Below are 22,897 nucleotides of genomic sequence, written 5' to 3' on the forward strand. Positions count from 1 at the left end.
ACCCAGGCAAACCCTCAACTGGCTGCTAGCCGTGCCTTTGTGAGGGGATTGCAATCACCCTAACGAGGAGCACCTGGGCCAGGGCAGAGTGCCCAGCTGGGGGCAATCAGGGAAGGGCAGGCTGGCCACAGCTGAAGGCCATTAGCAGCCCTGGCTGAGCAGGGCAGCCCTCAGTGCTCTCTGAGCCCAAGGGGTGGTTAGTAGGACAGGTTGCTGAATACTGAAGGAATGTAGCTTTGTCTCCTCCTCTCCCTGCATCTCTGTCCCCAGCTCTTGGCTGTTCCTGCCCAGGCTCCTTGGATGGCTCCTGGCTGATCCCTGGAGCTGTCAGTGGAGCCTGTGGCCTGCAGGCAGCTCTGCCCTCCCAGGTCAGGCCCAGTGGGACAGTGAAGTCCCAGCAAGTGCTGGTGTCACCCTTCCCTCATCCCCCATCACTGAGCCAGCATGCTGCAGTGTCCCTTCTGCACAAGTTTCCCAGTTAAAATCATCCACGAGTAGTTGTGCTTTGGGGACATGAACTCTCTTTTTCCTGCTGAAGGTGACTGCATTATCAGCACACTGATCCTTGTCTTCATGCCCAGTAGAAATCCTTGCAGGAAATCTTTGCAGAGCACAGACTTGAGTTAAGCAGTAGGGAGGACAGGCTCCTTCAATCCAGAAACTGAATTGTTTTGAACCACCAGCACTGGTTTTTCTAATCAATGGGGAGCTGTGATGTGCTAGGAGCTCACAGGAGGCCCGAGGTGCAGCACCACATGCCAAGCATCGCCGCCCCTCCTCTTGTGCAACCACCAGGTTTCAACAGCACAACATTTCGGTGGAAGGTCACCAAGAAGCCCTCAGTGCTCACCTCTAATTGAGCAAGACCTGTCTTGACCTCAGTTAAGGGAAAGGGGACATCCCACGTTAGTTTGGGAGGCCTTTTCTTCACCCTCCCCACTCGTATTTTTCTCCCCATGACTCTGTGCAGCTCATGGACCCAGCACCTAATTAGATCCTCTAAACATCCTCTCTTTTTCTAAAAGAGAAAATACACAATATAGATCTGCTTTAATCAGAGTTTAAAGGAATCTGGGACACTGACACTATAGAAGATACTAAAAGAGGCATTGCCAAACCAAAATTCCCTGGCCTTTTAGCAACCCTGAAAAGAGATGGGGGAAAAAGAGCTGAAGGAAAAGCCATGCTGAGGAAAAGGCAATTTTTTCTATTTTTTGCCAAACTATCTCTTTGCATAAAGCCTTAAACAAGGGTGGTCAGGAGGGAGCAGCTCACCACGCTGGCTGCTCCACTCCCTGGATTTGGCAGGAGCTGCTTCCCAAAAGTCCAATGGTTAGCCACAGCAGGCTGAGCGTCCACAGGGCACAGCCAAAATACCCCAGTCATTAACTACAGGTTAATCATATCCACTGCAGCTCTGTTGTTCCAAGATTCTCAGACAAAGGCCAAATTCAAGAAAACTTAAAAAGAAACAGATCTTCAGAGCTGATTTATTGTTAATGCAATTAGGATGAGGGAGAGAATCTAATTACTGAGGACTCTCACTTCTCCCCGCCGCAAGCTGATTTAAAGAGGAAGCTCTCAGTGTAGTAACTACTTTCTGGTTTACTTTACTTCTTAGCACAGAAGTTGTTGAAACAGCTTCAGTGTTTTCTCAGCTGCATTTTTATGTCAATACTAAGAAAGGGACGAGATGATTCAGACCTGTCAGAGGACAGGGAAAAGGGGTGAAAAAAAATTCTTGAATTTTTCTGTGTGCTAAAGACACTCGTGTTCTGGTGTTTTATGATTCCAAGAGTGGCAAGAATTATGTAAAAGCATGAGTTGACTCCCATCCCTTATGTATCCCATAAGGAGGGAGGAAATGGGAGTGCACTGGGGGCTCACTGACCTCCTTGGAGAGTGGTTTTAGGAGGTGGGTGGGGAGAAGAAGAGGAAAAATGCTGAGCAGAGGACCAGGGTGGGATGCAGACGATCAATAAATGTTCATCTCCAGGAGCCCAAACTCTTCCTTACTCATCCATCGGGCAAAGGCAGGGCAGGAGAGCTTGACACTGCTTGCAGCAAAACCAAACAGGTAAAAGCTCCAAACCTGCAACAAGACACCTTAAAAGCATTCCCACAGCCCTTTGCCAGTCCACCTAAGTCCTGACCTTGAAGAAAACACCCCACCTTGTCCCAGGCTTGGGAAAGTCATGCCAAAACCTGCCAAGCAGTGTGGGGAGAACTGGCCAAGCCATGGGGGCTCTGGGTGGGAAGAGCAGCACATCCCAGCCCGAGCCATCAGCAAGGATCATCCCCTTCCAGGCTGCACCTCCCTGTCCAAGGAGGACTCACTTCTACCTTCTCACTGCACTGCAAGAAACAACAGTAAAGTTTTTTTAAAAAGAAGTATCAAGTACTTCCAGGAGTCCCACAGATTTTTGAGATTGCTCACTGGTTCTGAGCCTTCCTCCTTAAATCCAGCTCAATGAGACTCAGAGAGGGGTTCACTTTCTTCCTTTAAAGAAGAATATAGGGATGCATGAAAGGAGAACTGAGCTGGCCCTGGTCTGCAGACAGCTCTGCTGCTCCAGCCCCAGGGCCAGGGGTTACTGGAGCAGGTGAAAAGTCAGGCCTTGCATCATGCTCATGGCAAGGTGCTAGGGAAGGTATGAAGAGAAGCACCTCTGGAAAGACATCTGGCACCAAGCAGGATCTCTGCCACAGTTTAAAAAAAAAAAAAAAAAAAAAAAATCATACCTGGAAAGATTCTCCCAGCATCTGGATGTACCCAGGAGCCCTCACCCATCTGATCCACTGCAGGCAGTACAGGAATGGGAGGGAGCATCTGTAACTGGGTATGAGGCAGCCACTTGTGTTGCTGAAAATCAATAATTCCTTATTTCCCAACTCCTTATCCCTAACCACCTCAACACACACAATGAGTTTGCTCCAGCTTCCTCCAGCCCCACTGCACCTCCTGGGGAGCTGCAGTCCAGCCATACCAGGAGCCATCTCCAGAGGGATGGCAAGTCAGATATTGGGCATCACTCCATCCTGGGGAAACCCTCCCTGCAGCCTTTCCAGAGCATTCCCAGCTACAGAGAAGTCCAGCTCCTGGGAGAGACCAACCCTCCACTGGTGCTGATCCCTGGGCCTTTCAGGTGGTGCAAACATCAGTGTGCAAGGGGTGTGAGACACAAACACATCACCTGCTCCCACAGGCTAAAGACTTCCCAGGGACAAAACACGAGCACAGGCACAAAGGGACACTGGGTTTTTTGGTTGTTTTTATTTATTATTTCCTAAAGCAAGGCGCTGTGTGATACAAAATGCTCTTCCCAAGGGCTGCCAGAGCCACACATGGGCACAGACCTGCACTGAATCTCCCAGGGAGGTTTCACAATCATTTTCCCAACTCGCTCACCAGCTTTGTTTCCCTACACATCGCCCCTTATCTCACTCCAGGCTGCAGGAGCACGGCTGTTCCCCTCCACTCCGTAATTGCCAACCGCAAGGAAGGACATCCTTCCCCATTTCACGGCCTCGGAGCTGCGTAACCACAACCGCCTTCCCGGCGGCGATAGCGGAGCCGCGGGAGGATTTCCCCCGGGCAGATGTTCATCCCTGCCACCCACGCCGTGGTTTCGCAGGGACAACCTGGGGGACCTGATAAAGCAGCCGAGCCCGAAGGATTTATGAGGCTCCTGCCCCAAAGTGGATGGGAAGGAGAGGTTTGTGGGGTGCAAGGCGAGCTGGAAACGGCGTGGAAAAGTTATCACTGGGGTTTGTCTGTGGGCTTTATAGTGTTGTGATATTTACCCTTCACATGCCCACAAAGCTCACTTTGTAAATGATGAGTGAAGTTCTCGTCACTCCACAGCCAAGTGATTTTTGGCCACATGATGCTTCAGGCACTCCTATGTGAATGCAGGAAGAGGTGGGGGAAAAACACTACTAAAATACCTCTTTTTATAGATCTGTGGATCAGGGTATGCCCTGCTCTGTCAGAAAAGCTTGGTCTGTTGTTGGTTTTTTGGGGGTTTTAATAGGTGTTTAATACTCTATGCAACAAGTGCTGAGCCCCCTCAGTGTGCCTGGCCAGCAAAGCCCTGTAAATATTCCCAACCTGACTAACCTGTGGCCCCAGACAGCTGTCCAGAAGGACCACTTGCCCTGTTAGCTGCTGAATTTATGATTCTTAAAGAAAATAAAAGGGTATACAGGATTTATTTTCCCTTTTTTTTTTTTTTTAATTCCTCAAAGCAAGGAGTCTGTTTCTCAGGGCCCAGCCAGCCCAGAGCCTGACACAAGCATTGCCCACCACTATTTTATAGTCTTTGCTGGGTGGAGGCACCATTTCTGCTTTAAAAAGCAGCAATAGTGCTTGTGAACAGTGGTTTGGAAACAAATAAGGATTTGATTGTCAGGAAGAGCATAAGGAGGCAGCCTTGGGATGAGAAACAAATTTCAAAGGATGAAAAACAGGCAGAGACCCTGTGCAAGCTCAGCCTTTGTGGTCCAGCTGGAGACCAGGGTTTTCCTCAACAGATTAACCTTGGCAAAACCCTGTTATTTCATGCCCTGAAGCCCAGGCAGCAGCTGAGGTTAGGGGAACAGAGCCTGACCCCAAAGTCCAGCTGCAGAGCCCCCATCCCATCCCAGTTTCATGCGCGCTATTGGAGAGATGCACTACAATGCAACAAAATAAACAAAATCCCCAGGTTTCAAATGAACATATTTACCTGGTCTCGCTATTTTACTCAGCCCATGACCTCTGCACATCATATAGGAGAGCAGTATAATGCCCCTCTGAAAAGCAGCCTTCCAGGGTAGGGCTTTTTGTTTTATTTTCTACATTTGAAAGGACAATTCCAGGCTCCGGATGGCTCCAGTTTGCAGGCGGCTGAACTGGCCCTTTTGTCTTTAAGGATGTGAAATGAGGGTACCACATTTTCTGTGCTTTTTTGAACAAGTCCTGACCTTTCAACCCAAAAGCTGGATGGAGAGTGGGCCTGGCATTCAGAAGTTCTCTTTTTCATTTGTTCCAGCTGTCCCCACCTTGCATGTCAAGTCCTTCTCCTGGCTCGAGACTTTAACCTCCAGCATGTGACAAACAGCAAGGACAGAGACAAGGGCAGCGATTACACCATCTTCCAGTTTCAGAAGGGAGGAAAAAATAACTTTAAAAGGCTCCAGGAAACAAGAAAGGGCCAGGAAAACCAAACTCAGCAGATAAGGTTAAGCCTCAAATCACTCCCATTGTGAAGAAGTGCCACAAGCTAAGCACCCAAAAGTCTCGTGGTCCCTTTGCCACTGAATGTTTTCTATAACCAGCAGCGCTGTTGGCAACATCACGGCAGCCCAGGAGGAGATGCAACGCCGAGGGCAGGGAGTGTGTTGTCCAGAAAATCCAAAGGACAACACAGATGGGGCATCAACCCAGTGCTTCTCCTCGACCCACAGGGCATGGCTGTCAGAGCTGAGATGCACAGGGACCCAGCCAGCTGCTGTGGAGATGAAACACTTACAGCACACCCCAGGGCAGGGTCTGACCCTGTTTGACACCACTGAAATCCCACTGCCATGCTGCTGGCTTTAACCATGGGCTCCCCATCACATCCAGGGTGAACACATCCTCTCCTGCCCCCCATAAGCATCAGCTCCTTCCTCCCACACCCAAACCACTGCTCAGCATCCTCAACTCTGCCTTCAGCAGCTTGTTCATGGCCTGACTTACTTTCTTCTTTTTTAAGTACACAGCACAAAAAACCACACACAGGCCAACTTCAGAGATATTCCCACTAGAAAAATTAAATACTCATAATGCTTTTTTAAAGTGAATTGGGCCCCTTAATTTGCATCTTATAATAAGGATGTTATCGTACTGGTTTATGGCTCAGCTCTTTAGTTTCTATCTCTCAGGGGCTAGATTTCCCCTCATGAGTTCAATAGATGTCTGTGAACTAATGTAATTTTTTAAAAGGCTTTTCTTCTGTATTAACATTACAACCTTTATGAGTTAAAGGTTCTCCTTGCCGGAGCACGGGGTGTGTTTGAGTTCCAGAGCCAGGCTCTGTACTTTCCAGAGAGGATGCTGCAGCCTGGGGTTAATCCTGGGCAGAGGGTGGGAACCTTCCTCACCTCCCCACACCGAGCTCAGCTCTCCAGTGTGCTCCAGCTTTTACATTTAGCTTAATTATAAAACATTGTCACTCGAATATTAAAATAATGTTTAATACACAGAAGGGAATAAGCCAGTCTGGAAAAATGCATAATTTCCCTGCACCTGCCCTGCTCCTCGCATGCAATGAGCTCTGTTCTTTTCCTCCCTTTCTCCTGACTGTGTCCCACAGCAATGCTGGGAATACACTTCCAGGAACTTCTAAAATGTGTTTAAAAGCCAGGGAAGCTTCCCCCATCCCCACAACTTCCAGGCATGCCCATCCCCTGGTCCTCTCACCCTCAGGAGGTAGAACAAAGCCAGGGTGGGATTTGTCTTCCTGTCACCTTCCAGCCCCATATCAGAGCAGCAGCACCCAGGTCTTCAGGAGAGGAAAAACAGCAGCAACTTGCCTAAATCCCAGAGGACGTTTTTAAACTTGCCCAAATTATGGCCCAGGGGTGGATGCTCGGCATTTCCAAACAGCCAGGCTCCGAAAGTGCTCAAACACGCCGTGAGCAGGAGCGATGTCGAAAATGCCAGCCCCTGCTTTAATGTACCCCGGGATCATTCATCACCTCCACACCTTATTTTATATTGCCAGGCTCTGCTTTAAATAAGCTTTTTTTTTTTTTCCCCTCCCCTTTAATCACTACAGCTGCAGAAGGTGCTGTCTCTTTAGCAGGGGAGAGAAAGAGAGAAGAGGGAAAAAAAGGTAGGAAAAACAGCTAAAGGGGGATTTTAGGCAACAAAAAAAGCCAACTGGAGCAGCCAGGTGCAGAGCAGCTCCCAAAGGGATGTTCCTCCCTGAAGCCTCCAAATGGAAAAGGCAAAGCCCAGGGGAGCCAGGCAGGCAGCAGGGAAAAGGTCTGCTGGAAGGAGAACATTAAAAAAAAGTTTTATTCATAGTGGAATTAGGGGTGCAGGGGGCTTTTGGGGATGGCAGTGCAGGCAGAGACCCCACTGCCCACCAGCCAGGGTTTCATGGACACAAGCCATGGAACAAGGGCTGCCAGAGGACACCTTCAGCCTGCAGGGAAAGGGGACTGAAGTGTCACAGCCACCAGGCTCTGCTCACCAATGTAGAGCTGCAGGGGGAGGTCAGGGGAAAGACAGACACTCAAAAGAAAAAAACACTTTATTCAGGGCTCCATCCCCTGCCCTCTCCCTGCCCAGTGTGTCCCTGGTTTCCAAAGGCATGGCTATATAAAGAGTGATCTGACATCCCTGTAGGCACTACGAGCATTGATACAGATACTCAAGAAGCTAATTCAAAGCCCCATTTTCTGCTGCCTGCAGGTGTCTGTCACAGGAGAAGCCTGGCCACCACCACCTTCACCCAGCCTCTCGTGCACAGGCCCAGAGAACCTGAGGGAAAGGGTTAAGTAGCCTGTGGAAGCTGTGCCTGTGCACTCAGCACCTGGAGCGGCTGCACTCACAACTGGGAACCATTAAAGGTTTAGCATGAGCTGGTGCAGGTGGTGGAGCTTTTGGCTGCAGGCTCTTTGATGCACTGGGCTTGGCAAGCTCTGGGGATCATCTGCCAGACCTCAGGGACAACCCAGCGAGTGGCCACCCTCGGCCAAGGGGACCCTGCCACTGGGGTCAACCCCCCATCAGCTCTGTGGGGTTGGGCAGGGGCTCTTACTGCTCCATCCAAACCTCCTCAATGAGGAAAAACTCCTGCCCAAGCCTTTGTGAGGGGTTAAACTCAGCCACACCATGCTGGGGGAGGAGGGGAGCTCCAAAGGTACCACCTTCTTCATGCCATTTAAATTAGGATGTTGTAAAACGTGAAAATAACTTGAAAGGCAGTGGCCCCATTTTATTAATAGCAAGTATTTATTAGCCTCCTTGATTTACAGTACGTTTCTGAAAGTCATCAGTCCATCACATTCTTCAGCACAGGGGCTGAGGTGTTTTTCTTGGTCAACACAATATGGAATATAGATCCAAATATGAGAAGCCAAATACAACCTTCATTTTGCATGCACATATCCCACCGACGGGAGGCCCGTAAATGAGTCCTGTATAGCCCTTAGACACATGCAGACATTGGGGGAGAGCTGGGAGCTTCTATACATCACCACTGGAAACCCGGAGGGTCATGGAAATCGCCAGGGAAGAGCCATCAGGGCTGGACCAACCTCGGAAAGCGTCGCGGCGCACACACCCCAGCCACCAAAACAAGGTGGGAATCCACCTCACCTGGGTTTTGATAGGAGAAACCACCTGTCCATCCATCCATCCATCCCCCTCGCTGCAGGATATGATGCTCACACAGCACAGGCACCTCCACCCACCTGCTACCATCCCTAATCCCAGATTTTCCCCCTCCTCCCAGCCTCCCGGTGAGGTCTTGCCTGCCCAGCCCGCAGCACTGTGCCCAGCCCGCAGCGCCGCAGCCGAGCCGGCGTTCCCGGGATCACCTCCTGCTCATTACGGGAGGCCAGGCGAAATTAAATTGGGGCCCACTGGTTCTGCCATCTGAACTTCATCACTGCTAAAGACGCAATAAAAGTAATAGTAACAACGAACAAGCCTCTACCAGATGTGTAACTCTATCCAGTGAGATTAAGGAGTAAGGGCCATATTTGGGGTTATGGGGGTTTTTTGTTGTTGTTCTCCCCCCTGCAGCACAATCTTTCCTTGGGAATAATTGATTATTTGGACCCCTGTAGAAGATGAATGTTAAGAGGGTGATTTTTGGGGGGAGAGAATTGGGATGGAGGGACAACAACGTTTGACTTGTAGCAGATACAACACACAACTGAATGACGCCTGAAATGGGAAAACTGGGTGGGAGAAGCAGACAATAAGAAAAGGAGCAAATGAGTCATCAGTCTCATTTTTGGGGGGTGGGTGAGCTCATCTCACTGCTCAAAAAGAATTTATAGGAGGATCAGGTGAAACACCACAGCAGAGCAGGGAGCCCTGGGACAGCAGGGATGTTTAGCAGGTCCTCCCCATCACTGCCAAGAATCCACAGGGAAAGGCTCACCCCAGGCCTCACCAGCGCCCAGACAGCTCAAACACACACAAGAAAGGAGATGCAAACCCAAAGTAAAGGGTAAAGATTGTAAAACAACATCCAGCAGCCCAAGGAGGATGGAGCTTTCCTCCACCTTCCCCCAGAGCCCACGGCTGTGCTGCCACTCACCAACACCACGATGCTCCCCAGACAGATGCTGCTGCTGGTGCCACACTCACTTAATGGGACCCTGCACAAAGCTGGGGTTGAAGCAAAACACAGGAAGTTTGAGAGTTTTGCTTGGAAACTCACTCACAAAATCTGTTTTCAGATCCCTTCTGGGGAGAGGTCTCTCATCTTGTGAAAGTCCACAGCCCAGGTGCATCACAAATCCAAAATAATACATTTACTTTGAAAGCAAAATTTAAGCTAGACTTCACAGAAGGCTTGACCTTTGCTGCATTTTAGTGTCAGGAAAAGTCTGCTTATAAATCAAACACAGCACAGTCAGATCATCTCCAAGTCTGAAAGCAGCTTTTTAAACCCAAAACCTCAAAACTAAGCTAGGTGATTCCCAGGAATCTTGTTCATCTCAACCCCCTGGACTGGGAAGGAGACCATTTATCTTTTGTTTATTAACTACTCCAAAACTTTAGGAGCTTTGTTTTTTTAATAAAGACCAGGCATACTTAGTTTCCAATTTGGATGTGCAGACCAGCGCCTGGAGAATATGCTAAAATACAAAACCCCTGGGAATACTGCCCCTCTTGCACCAAAACCACAGCAACCTCCAGCTTTGAGACTAACAGGTTCCCAGCCCTCCCCTCACAGGAAACCGTGGACTCTTATTAATTGGCAGAAACTCATTAAGCTGCTGGCAATCCCAAGCACAGACACAGCTGAGGGACTCAGCCAAGTCCTCAGACAAAGAGAGAACCCTAATGACACCCTTAGTTAAAGCACACAGCCCCCTTAGGTCACCCAGGGCAGTGGAAACCCTTTGGACTCTCCACCAGACCTCGTGCTGAGGCTGTCCTGGTGCTGTGCAAGAGCCACAGCAGAGGAGGAGCAGGAGCAGGGCTGGCAGGCAGGGAGAGGAGCCCCAGGGCTTACAAGGAGCTTTCAGCACAGACATCACACCTGTTTGCAACTTTAAGGCAACACGAATTCTGAAGATGTTTCAAAGTCTTAAGAGTTGGGGGAAAGTTTAACACCTGTATTAAAAAATAGACATTTTAAAGACTATTTGCCTACAGCACTTCAGGTATCACTTCTGTGCTTGGCAGAACACATTCAGCCATCCCCACTTTGTTATTTCCTGCTTTTCCTGGGAGAAACCCCTGCCCTCACTCTGTCTGCTGAAAGAGAGACAAGCCACAGAAAGCAGATCCCATCACACTTTTTCCACCAGGCAGAGCAGCAAAAGCATAATCAGCTACCCCAGAAGACACCCATGAACTGAGTTTGGCCTGTAGTCACACAAAGAAGAACCTTTAAAAACACCCCCTAATGATAAAAAAAGCTGAGGCTGTGCGTAGACTTTTGGGTAGTTTGCCCTCAAAGACCAAATCACCTTAGCAGCAGCAGCAATAACTCTGTGTCCCTGAGCACCGAGTCCTCCAGGCTCCCACAGTGGCACCCCTTGGCAATGCTCCTGCTGCCCACCCCAGCCAAATTTTAAGGTACCAAAGTGTCTGTGCTTGTGCTGTGCCCAGGCCACCACCAGAACCACAGCCCGGGATTTTAAAAAACAAGAGAGCAACCACTACCCATGGAAAAGGCAACATCATTTTCCCTAGGCTGTTTCACCAGGAGAGAGTCACCCTGAGTGAGGGTCTCGCTCAGGTTGTAAGGAAGGAGATGAATAAAACAGAAGTGAGGTTGAAGTTAATACGCAAAGCAAATAAACCCACTGGCCCTTTCCCCACAACTCGCCTCCATCCCGCTGATGCTGGCAGCCCAACATGGCCAGCCAGCCACTCCACTCACTACCCAGCTGGCTTCTTTCACCAAATAAGGTCCATTCCCACTCGTCAGCACAAGGCATGAGCAGCTACAGCCTATAAATCCCATCAGAGACAGCACAAAGCTCACACATAACCCATCTTCTGTTCAGCAAAGCGCCTGGGCCCCAAACCAGGACACTCCTTGGGTGGGTGATCAGCTCCAAGCAAGGGATGAGCAGGAAAGCTCCTGCCCCTTGTGCAAAGTCTGGGAAACACTGGGACAACAACCTGACAGCAGCTCCCCCAGCTGAGGGCAAGGCTCTGCACCCCCTGGTCTGACAGCATCTCTACAGCACAACCATCACTCCTCCTGAAATGTGCACAGACCTCACTGCTCCTCACGTGGCCTTGAGCAGACATCAGGGATCCCAGCAGCCCCAAAAGCACGGGGTTCAACAGCAGAAATGCAAAATGACAGCTGGCATTCACCGAGGAGGGGCAGGCAATGGAGGAGAGCTGGGAGACCCCCCTTTCAGCATCACCAAAGGCCAGGGGGGCTCAGCACTGCTCAGAGGGCCCTAAGCCCGACTCCTGACCTAGCTCTGAGGGAAAGGTCTGTCTGCCGGGGCCGTGCAGCCCCTTGTGCCAACACCACCCCCAGTGAAAACTCAGCACTCGCTTTTCTGCAGCCGGAACGGGAACACAAAGTCACACCAGCCGTCTGGCCCTTGTTAGCATTAAAAATTAAAGACAGAGCAAACAAAACCTAAAGCTCCAACATTTATTATGGCAATTTCCCACCCACCCACAGACCTACACTGTGTTTTGCTTTATTTTTAATTCATCACATCAGATGTGCCTCCCGAGGAATGGCACGTTGCAGGGATAACCAACAGGCCTGGTTGTCCATGAGAGCAAGACAGTCTTTTCCATGGGGAAAGGAGCCAGCCGAAGCCACCATTAAGCCCTTGACCTTGGTGGGTGGGTTTGCTTTTTTTCATTTGTTTGTTTGTTTGTTTTTAGAAAATGAAAAAAGAAACAAATTAACAAAAAAAGAAAAAAAAACCAAAAAAACAACCCCAAAGTGTTGTACTCTATTACAAAATATAAATACGATAGTCTTGCAGGCAGGAGGAGCCCGGGGAGCGCTGCCTTCGGCGGGTGACTCCTCAGGCTCTCCCGGGGACACGGCGAGCCAGCAGGACAGAGGCCACCTCCGGACGCCGAGATGCCACCAGCCGCTCGTCCCAGCTTCACCTCCTTTCAGAATTTAAGTGCTCTTGAACTTCCATCCGAAAACTGCCAGACATCCGGGGCTCCCTGGGCGCTGCGCCAGCTGGGGGGGTACGCCGAACCTACAGAGAGCATGGGGACAGAGGAGAGAACAGGTGTGACATGGCCCACAGTGTGAGTCATTCCCTTATCCTACTTTTCTTTTTGTCTCTAACAACTAGGACACCCAACTGCCACAAAGGGATACAGCAGGGCGGAGCCCTTCCTCCTCTCAGGCCACACTCTCGCATCGGCATCCTCGGCACCACGCAGGAACCACAGGGATCATTCAGGAAGAAAAACCTCTGGACTTTACTGAGACACCCAGGCAAAGACCAAGCCAGCCTGCCTTGCAAACCTCCTATTCCTTCCCAAAACTTCGTGGCTTTCCCCCAGGTGCTGAAGGCCCTCCTAAAGCCATCGGTACTGTTCACATGGCACACAGCAGGTGGTTCACAGAGGGCTTTTCCCAGCTCCCGGCAGGCATGGTGGGTATCACATGGCATGGAAGCAGCAAAGCTCAAGCTGCACAGCCCCAGCCCAGCAAAGCCATCGATTCCAGCAGCACAGCATGGATGGGGCACTGGGACAGCAATCACCCCTGAGCCCCTGCTCCAATGGATCACCCAGCACTGTGCTAGACACGACAGGCTAAGGGCTACTCTGGTGGCAAGGCTGGCACGTCATCAACACACCCCTCAAAATCCACCTTGGCAGCCTAACAGGGTGCTGGTTTCTATGGAATTTACTTCATTAATACTTAACAGAGTGGCTAAAGGGCTACTACATATGAACTGCCATCAGGACTCAGGAAGCAGCTCTGGATTCAGGAACCATCTCCCTTCTAGGCCAGATCTTCACTGGGTGTTAACCGAAGTGTCTCCTCTGAAGTCAAGAGCACACGTCCCATTTCCCCCTGGGGAGGGCTTGTTGCTGCTGCTGTCTGAGCCCAAGAGTTTCCAGGCTAATGTTAAAGCTGTCTCCAAGGCAGCCAAGAGCAGCACAGCCATCCCGGCCACAACCACACTACCCCTGCAAAGCTTAAGTCCTGCCAAGGGACACAAAACCTTGGGGTTCCCCCATGCCTCCTGCCCATCCTGCATCCCTGTGGCTTGTTGGAAACCAGCAGCCAAGCATCTGGGCTCGAGGAGCAGCATCTCTTCAGCAGCTCTGGCAAAGAGCCCTCTGGGCAGTATCACTCACCTAGTCAATACTACAATGTGTCCCTGCATCCACCAAAAGTGGGTTTCAGCCTTTATTGGAGGAAAAGAGAGAAGGAGGGATCTAAAAGAGCAGCTGGTATTTCTTTTCTGTTTCGTACAAACTCTGCACTTAGGTAAACCCTGAGACTGTATCTCATCAGATACACCACAGCCTCCTGAATTTCAAGCAAAGACATGGTATCACTTATTGCGGTATTATCTCAGCCCTTGGAAACATAACAAATATGAAACATCTGTAGTCTAAATTCTGGATACTGTTTCAGCACCTTCATTACATTAATCATTCAAATTGGAGGAGATTAGACACTAAAGGCAAAGGGGTCTATGCCATAAAACCACGTTCCTCCTCAAAAGCTGAAAGGGTTTGAGCTTCGAACAATAGAGACACTGTTACCCAAGTATAACTTACTCCTAGAGACATCATCTTTTTGCCCAGAAACAGCGTTTCTGGGGAGTGCAGCTCACATGTGCACGGGATGCCAAAGCAGCTTGAGAGCATGTGGTGGGGCCTGGGACACCCATGCCCCAACCCCACAAACTTCACTGGGTTCATCACACCATTAACTCACCCTGGCAGAAAAACACCACATTCATGAATATCTGCTTTGGTGTCGGGGTGACAGCGCGTTGCCATTCGCAAGCTACGCTCTCGCCAGCCACTGTTCAGACAATTCCTACAGCAGGAGCTGCTTCTCCCGCAGCTCCTTCCTCCAAACCACCACCCCTGCCCTGTGAGCCACACAGTGCCCACTGGGCACATTCATCTCTGGGAAACCTGGAAAATTTAGCTTTGGGAAACCTGTGAATCACACGCATCACTGTGCCGTTTAATAGAGGTAAATCATGTGCTTTCCACGGGTTAATCTTGTAGCAGCACAAGGAGCCCAGGCTACCTAGTAAGGCCCATGTGTGCATAGATGCAGATGCCTGTCTATATGCTTCTATTTGTGATTATTCCCTAAGTAAAATGCAGTAAGGGAAAGGCAGTGGGACGATGACCACTGTAGGACTGACACAGGGTACAGTGCCGGCTCTGAAAGACAGTCAGGCTACACTCGACCCCAGGCACAGCTAACCAGAAAGTCCTCCAGAAGACATCTCCACCGCGGTCTCAACAACCAGCAATAAAAACAGGGACAGGGAGGGAGAGACCGGACTCCGTGAGGGTATTTCACAGCATGGGATCAAAAGACGTGTTATCGAGGCAGCTGCAAAGCACATCCCTGCAGACACCAGCCCTCCGGGGAGCAGGCTGTATTGATCCCTGCCACCTTCAGCTCCCCACACACGGGCTGGGCTCTGCCTCCCCTACGCTGTGCTGGGGATCCCTCTGGCACAACTCCGGCTCCAGCCAGTGGCTACCAGCCTGCTGAAGGGAAGCGCAGCTCGAGGAGCACTGCCGGCACCTTTCCATCACTCCTGCATGCTCATCCCACTAGCCCAGCCAACACCATCTTCATTCCTCCTTTCCCAGGATTAAAACAGAGCTTTATTACATTCTTTTCAAGTCTTTTTTAGGAAAGGAATAATTCTTTTTCTTTAGATAGATATCTCTGTCTTTTTCTAAAATCCCAAACCTCCCCTTCAGAAGGCACCAGGCAAAATACAGGCAACAAATGATGCCATCACAAGAAGACGACAGAACAACTGGAAGGTTTTACAGAAATCAAAAAAAAGGAAAAGAAAAAAAAAAGTATTAAATCCATTACACTAGGAACAGCAAGAGACAATATCACAGCGGTACGTGCTTTAATAAAGTAAAGAGATGCTGCAACATGCAGTATTTGTCAAACTGACAACATATACAGACCCCTAAGGGGGGGGACAGGGGGGACCTCAACTCCGGATTTTAGAGACAATGCACAGAAACCTGCAATTCCCACCAAAAAAAAAAAAAACCCCAAAAAAAAAACCACCAAAAAAACCAAAGCCCAGGGAGAAAAGAGGGGAGCTGGGCTGGGGTCAGCATGATCCCAGAGCCACGGTGGGAGACCTCTGTCCCCCGAGAGAAATCAGCTCCTGCCCAGGTGGCCGCATGCACCAGTGGCTGATTTCACCCCCCGTCCCCAAAAGCAGCCGGGGATGGGGGAGTCCCGGGGGGCTGCAGAGCTGTGGGTTTGCTCACCTCTTCTGCCAAAGATCTGCCAAACGGGGAGGGAAGTCCCTGCTGCAGACCGAGTGAAGGCCGGGGGTGCCACAGGCTATCGCGGTGAGGGGGTCACAGCTCACTCCTGATCTAGAGGGGGGAAAAATCCCAAAGCTACAGGTCCAGAGTGCAAACGCTTTCCACTGGCTGAGAAATGAACTCCTTAGCCCAAAAATCCTCTTCCTGGGCACAGGGGGCTTATTTAAGACCAAGCTGGGTGGCGGGCGCTCCCTGGGGATCAGAGCGTGTCCCCCTAAAAGCCCCTGTGTGGGACCTTCCCCTACAGCCTGCCGCTGGAAGCCACCTACAGCGTGTGTCAAATGAGGACACCAGAAGCTGACACTGTGTACTTTAAGGTTTTTTTTTTATTTTTTCAATAAAGGGACAAAATGGGTGTATGAACAGGATAATGCAGACAACTGCCAAAAAAACACAGACAGTGGTTTTTCCAATAGAACTTAACAAAGACCAGAAACAAATACAATAAAAAGCCAGGTTGTAATGACCTTTGGTCATCCAAATAATAAAAAAAAAAAAAAAATTAAAAAAAAGTTTAAAAAAAAAATCCCCCCCCCAAAAAAACCCCAAAGAAAAATAAAAGATCAAATTAAGTGCCTCTGTTTTGAACAGAGCACATAAGCAATAATAAATAGTGACTCCCATAGTAAAAGATAAAATTTCAAGTTACGACAAACAGCTTTCATTACAGGAATAGAAAAGGCCAATAACAAAATATTCTGCATTGCCATTTACAAAAAAGTATTGACTCAAGCGGGCTTTCTCTTTAATATGCTTTGCATATGAAATTCTTTCCAATCTAAATATAAAGCACCATTTAGTTTTTGGCAATGAAAAAAACTGCAAAACGGTTTTTTCTTTTCTTTTTTTTTTTCCTTTTTTTTAGCTTTTTTTTCTTTCTTTCTTTTTCTTTTCTTTTTCTTTCTTTCTTTCTTTCTTTTACTGCATATGAAGTTAAGATGCTGGAATGTTGGGTGATAGAAGGAAAGGGACATAAAGCACACTACATAACAAACCAACGTTATTAGCTTGCAGTACTGCATACAGTATGGCAGCAGGAAAAAAGAACGAAAAAAGATATGTACACCCCTCTGTGACGGCCAGCAGCGTGACACCGGAACAGGTTTTCCCCAAAGGGCCATTATATGGCCTCGGATCTGTACAATGTCACACCTTTTTTGTCTTTTTGTCTTTTTTCTTTTTTTTGAAACATACAAATAATTTGCACTATATTATCCTGCCAAATTAAAAAAATATACTGTGGCAGCCTGTGGTTTTTTTTTTTCCACTACCAAAAAAGGTACATCGATACCTTTTGAGAGAACAAGCAACAGTTAAAAATACAAGCTTCAATATAAATACTATAGTGCCTACACTAGATGAACATTTAATTCAAATACCATTCTAGAAATACAGAAAAAAGAGACCATAAATGTGTTTTAGCATAGGAATCAACATGAGTGTGCATTTTCCTATATTTAAGTACTATATAATCTTAAACCTTTCCCCAATGCATGTTTTTATACAACCTGAAGAGCTGTGTATATCCAAGGCATAGAATTTCCACTACCATTTTAAAATGAGTAACAAGTCTTGTACACCACCAAGACAATGAACCCTAAAATACAGTTTCCCCCTAAACATAACGAAGTGTTGTGGTTTTTTTTTTCTTTTTCTTCCTTAAAAAAAATTTCTTAACATTTATATTTAAAAAAAGGTTTTGTGGTGTTTTTTTTTAAATCCTTTTTTTTTTGTACAAAAAAAAAAATCCTTGCACTGTAAGAGTGAAAGCAATCATTCATTTTATGTGAGTGTAGAGTCTGTTTCCATTCACAGCGCTGTAATGTCGCGTCCGAGAAGATAAGCTCATTAGTCAAGTAAATGGCTGGCAAAGTTTGTGGGTTTGGTTTTTTTTTTTTTATGCTCATCAAATGTGTTCAATATTTTTTGTTTGTTTGTTTTTTTTTCTTTTCAGCATTCTTGCAACTTTTCCCTTAAAGTATAGACTGTAAACTGGGAAAATTGTACAGTGCACTTAATTGTCCTATCTGAGCAGTCTTATTTTATACTCAACCTCTGTACCTTTGATTAAAGAAAAGATACAGACATCACAGGCAGAGTCAAGTGCTATTTGAACACCAACCGGGGCGGGCGCTAGCTTAGGAATAAAACAAGGAATCCTCTTCCACGTCAACACAAATAGCACACAGAGGATGGGAAAAAAAAAATGAAGGACAACTTTTAGGGAGCACAGACAGATACTGCTACTCTTTTGCTTTTTTTTTTTCCTCTTTTTTTTTTTTTAATTTTCTGTTACTTCTTCCAAAGCATCACATTAAAGGCAAGTCTTAAGAGTTCATAGTTAATCATCACTGTGTCGATATTAGCTTATACACCTGTTCTAGTTTTAAATGGCAAACAGTACCACATTGTGCTAATAAATCTCAATTTATTTATTTTTTTGCTCCTCTATCTGTTACACTCAGTAAAATATTATTGCCAGTCTTTATTTTATTTTTTATATGGTATACACGAGGTCTTAAAGTTTATAATTTGATTGTCAGCTTGACAACCAAGTGGCTCCAGATTTATTTGTTTGGGTGCCAGAATCAATAAAAGATATTATTAAAAGTAAATATCTTCATAAAACAGATTTCCTTTATTGTGTGTTTAATGGCGTTGAAGGGCCTCTGCGCATTTCACATTCTATTTAATCATTGGTGGGGAGGGGGAATAAAAGTTTGGGGCAGGGTGGGTGAGGAGGGGGGGGAAGATTCTACATCTCGTTTTAAGCTCTCTGCACGAGCCAAGCAGGTTTTTAGACTGGTATGATCAGTTTTAAAGAAATAATAGTAATAATAAGAATAATAATAAGAATAATAAAAGGCAGAGGAGAATGATGATTAACTAGGACTGAGCAGGTAATTTCTTTCTCTTCCTTAGTTTCCTCTTCCCTCTTCGTTCCTAGGTGGCCAGCGTTGCGAGGGGCACCAGGCGGCTCCCCGCGCGGCCGAGGTGGTGACGAGTTACGCATGGAGGACGAGCAGAAAGGAGCCATCGGCATCGGCCGCGACAGATCCAAGGCACTCGGATTATTTATTATTATTATTATTAGTCTGTGGGTGTGTGGGTGAGTGTGTGTTTGAAATCAAACGCTAAGAGAAATCTACCTCTTCCTGACTGGTGGCGGTTGGTTATTCCCAATTAAAGGCCTTTTTTATGTTCCCAAGGGGAACTCTGTCTCCAATCATGGGTTTATTCGTTTTAAGACAGCGTCTAGGCTAACACAACGCTTCTTCGGTGCTATCGGTCCTGTCCGCAGAGGGTCACCCACAGCGAGTTTTCCTTCGCACGTCACAAAACAAAACTGTACATGATATGTATTACAGGATGTATGCAGCATGGTCGGTTTTGTTTGCTCTCGGGTTTGGTTCTGTTTCACTTTTTTTCTTTCTTTTTTTTTTTTCCTCCTCCTCCTTATCTCCTCTTTTTTTCCTCTTTTTTTTTTCCTTTCTTTTTTTTCCCGAACGGAATTGGAAACAGCGACGTATTTGCTCAGCAACTAATCAGGGACAATTTAAAAACAGCCATAACATACCATACATGCTGTCTAATCCAAAAATTAAAAAAAAAAATTTAAAACCAACCAAAATAAAAAAACAACCCAAAACAAACAAAAAAAAAAAAAAAACCCCAACATACACAACATGTAAATTATTGCACAAGAGAAAGGCTCAAAGTTTGCGTAAAATGCAATAGTATTGCCCCGATACAGATCATGCATTCAAACGGTGAGAACAAAAAGAAAATAAACAGGGTGTGCTGGTGACAAGCACTTTCCAAATATCCTTAGCTTCCATGACTTCCATCACAAGGGACTAGAAAACCTCTACAGGGATGCGGGATGGGTTAGGGACGGGGGTGGATGGGGAGGGGGGTACGAATATACCTCTATTCAGTTTTTATCTCGTTATTCAAGACTCGATCACTGTGCCATTTTTTCATGTGTTTCTCCAGGGTACTGTACACGCTAAAAGGCATCTTACAAATCTCGCATTTGTAAACGTCCTTTCCCACCTGCCCGTGTGTTTTCATGTGCCGGGTGAGCTTGCTACTCTGGGCGCAGGCGTAGTTGCAAAGCTCACACTTATACGGCCTCTCGCCCGTGTGGCTCCGTCTGTGGACGGTGAGATTACTACAGTTCTTGAAGACCTTCCCACAGTACTCACAAGTGTCGCTGCGTCTGCCCTCTTTTGAGCTGGGCCTGCCAGGGCCCGGGCCACTAATATGGGGGGTGCTCCCTCCGCTTCCCGTGCCGCTGCGGCCTGAGATCCCTCCGTCCAGCTCGCCCGGCGGCGTGGAGAAGCGCAGGCTGCCGTTCTCCGAGGAGTGCTCGGAGGAGGAGGCGAAGGGCGATTGTCGGGAGTCGCCGAAGCTGAGGAAGGGGTCCTTCAGCTGCCGGGAGGCGGCGTAGCCCGCCAGCCACTGGGAGTAAACGTTCTCAGTGTTGGGCATGGCGGCGGCCGGCAGGTCGAACTCCTTCTCCAGCTTGATGCGTTTGGAGAAGGGGCTCAGGGAGCTGGGGCTACCCAGCAGCAGCTTTTTGGACAGGCCTCCCGAGGCAGACTCCCCCGGGGAGCAGCCCCGGCCGTTGACGGCCCCCTCGTCGATGCGGTCGGACTCGCCGGCCACCGAGTCTTCGTCGCAAGTGTCCCTGTGCACCTCGGGCTCGGGGAGGTGGCCCCGCTTGTGTTTCTCCCCCAGGACCTGGTGGAAGGCCTCGCTGAAGTGCTGCATGGAGCTCAAGACCATGCCCTGCATGACGTCCGGCATCGACCGGCCTTCCTCGCCAGCCCGCGAGTTGTTCTCGTGGTGACGGGCCGCCTCCAGGCTCATCCCAAAGCCATAGTCTGGCCTGTCGCTCTCGTTCAAGTCCTCCTCCTCTTCCTCCTCCTCCTCTTCCTCTTCCTCCTCCTCCTCCTCCTCTTCCTCATCCCCGTTCTCAGGGATCATGTTGGGGTCGTTCTCGCTCTTGAACTTGGCCACCACGGATTTGAGGGCACTGCTGGCGCTGCCCACCAGGTCGCTGGTGCCTGGCTCAGGGGAGCTGGCGGTGGAGAGCCCATCGTCCGACTTGACCGTCATGGGGGAGGACTTGTGCATGTGGGTCTTCATGTGGCGCTTCAGCTTGCTGGCCTGCGTGCAGGCGTGGTCGCAGAGGTTGCATTTGTAGGGCTTCTCCCCCGTGTGGCTCCGGCGGTGGACCACCAGGTTGCTCTGAAACTTGAAGGTCTTCCCACAGAACTCGCAGGACTTGGACTTCATGGGGGGCTGGGAGGGAGGAGGAGCGGACTGCAGAGGAGGAAGGGGTGGCGTGGCCAGGAATGGGGGCTTGCTGCCGGGCTGGAAGGGCTGCAGCAACCTTTGCATAGGGCTGGGCCGGCTCGGGGACAAGGGTGGGCTGGAGGTGTTGCCGGCCAGCTCCCGCAGCCTCCGGGAGAAATCCATAGCGGGGGGCTCCATCGCCATGGGGTTCAGTCGCAGCACCCTGTCAAAGGCACTAGGGTGATGGGTGGCCAGAGCCATTTCTTCCGCACCCAGGCGCTCAATGCGATGCGGATCCAAATGGTGCCTCGGGGGAGGGCTAAAGAGGGGCGGCGTGGGTGGGAAACGCCCTTCTCCCAGCCCCGACGCCTCCCTCGAGACCGAGCCGGGTATTCTGAGCAGGTTAAAAGGGTTATTGTCTGCAATGTGAATCCCATGGAGAGGTGGCTGGGAAGGGCATTCTGCACCTAGTCCTGTTGGGATACCAACCCGTGGCGTCAGGGGGCTGCCGTGCTCGCTTTCTAGGTAGATCCGTAAGCCGTGCGTGTTCTGTGCGTGCTGCAAGAGGAACCAGGCGCTGTTGAAAGGCTGTTTACAAGTCGTACACGTGTAGCTGCTGGGCTCATCTTTACCTGCAAAATAACACAACAAGCAGCGTCAATCTCCGGCTGTCCAGTGGTGGGCGAGCGCTCACCTCCCCACCCAAGCTCCTCTCCTCTGGGACACTCAGCTGGGAGCTGGGGAAGGGACATCCCAGCTGAGGCACAGGCAGCAGACATGGATAGGAAGAGGTGAGAGGCATAACAGGGAGATCCAAACCCATGCCAAGCACATTCACCTCCTCCCTCCATGCCCAGCTCTGGGTTCAAAACTGAACCACAGGGGGTAACCATAGCATAAAACAAGGTAAGAATAAGAAAGAGTTGTTAAAGTCAATCAATGGCAGCTCCAATTCAGCAGACTTTATGCTGCAAGAGGCTGCTAAGATTTACAGTGGGGGTAAATAAATATGTAAATAAATTATACAGATAAATAAATATAAAATAAATAAATCCCCTTCTGAGAAGCACTCCACACAGATCAGTTCAAAGCATCACAACTGCCAGCAAGCTGGGCATCAACACGTTATAAGTCTCCTCCTTATTTTGAGACTAACAATGTGTACAAAATTAGGCATCCACTTCTGCTCCTTAGCAAAGTTTCACCTCCGGGACAAGGAAAATAATAAAAATAAAAAGAGAAGGAAAAAAAAAATCAAGCATGGGACAGGGAAAAGGGGAAGACAGAGAGAGCAGCAGCTCCGCCAGGGAGAGAGCTGGAGGGTGGCCAGGAGGCCTGGCCGAGCGCCCTGCCAGAGCCGCATTATTTCTCTCATGCTGAAAAGAAGCTGAGGATGGTAAATGCCACTTTGGCAAGTAGAGAGCTAACTCTATTTCATGATAATTTATTTTTGGAGATAACATGGACATTATAAAAGAGCAACCAACTAATAAATAACTAAACAAAAAGCCGGCTAATAATGACAGCAGAAAGCAGCCCCTTCTAATATATAGCAAAACAAGGGGGATGAATAACTTTTTGAGGGCCGCCCGCAAGGAAAGAGTGGCGTGAGATATGGCGAAGGTGAGGGTGCCTTTATTGATTACTGGGATTTTGCGAATAATTCACTTCCACCCCCATATGGATGCTTTTTGCTAAACGCTGGTGAACCGAAGCTGGAGCTAAGAGAAGGATATAAATTCATTTCCAGCCTTGTTCAGCAGTTCTCATAAAGCTGTTGTTTAGTGATATTTTAACAAATAAAAATAATGTCGAGGTTTGTTGAGAGATAAACCAGGAGCCCTGCAAGGG

General features: G+C 48.7%; 1 protein-coding gene across 15 annotated transcripts in view; it reads right to left on the reverse strand.

The window, feature by feature from the left end:
• Window positions 1-7,964: 7,964 nt before the first annotated feature.
• Window positions 7,965-22,897, reverse strand: part of BCL11A (BCL11 transcription factor A) — a 142,513-nt gene continuing 127,580 nt past the window's right edge. For 13 of the 15 annotated variants that reach the window (XM_085054212.1, XM_085054211.1, XM_085054210.1 and 10 more), the window contains one exon: window positions 16,051-21,678. In XM_085054212.1, coding sequence (XP_084910338.1) covers window positions 19,673-21,678 — 2,006 coding nt within the window. In that variant the 3' untranslated portion in view covers window positions 16,051-19,672. Of the gene's footprint in view, window positions 12,418-16,050; window positions 21,679-22,897 lie in introns of those variants that run through there. The other 2 variants (XM_085054220.1, XM_085054217.1) reach the window with 2 other exon arrangements.

The sequence above is a fragment of the Lichenostomus cassidix genome, chromosome 3 (assembly GCF_008360975.1).
Source record: "Lichenostomus cassidix isolate B80296 chromosome 3, HeHo_3.0, whole genome shotgun sequence".
Lineage (NCBI taxonomy): Eukaryota > Metazoa > Chordata > Aves > Passeriformes > Meliphagidae > Lichenostomus > Lichenostomus cassidix.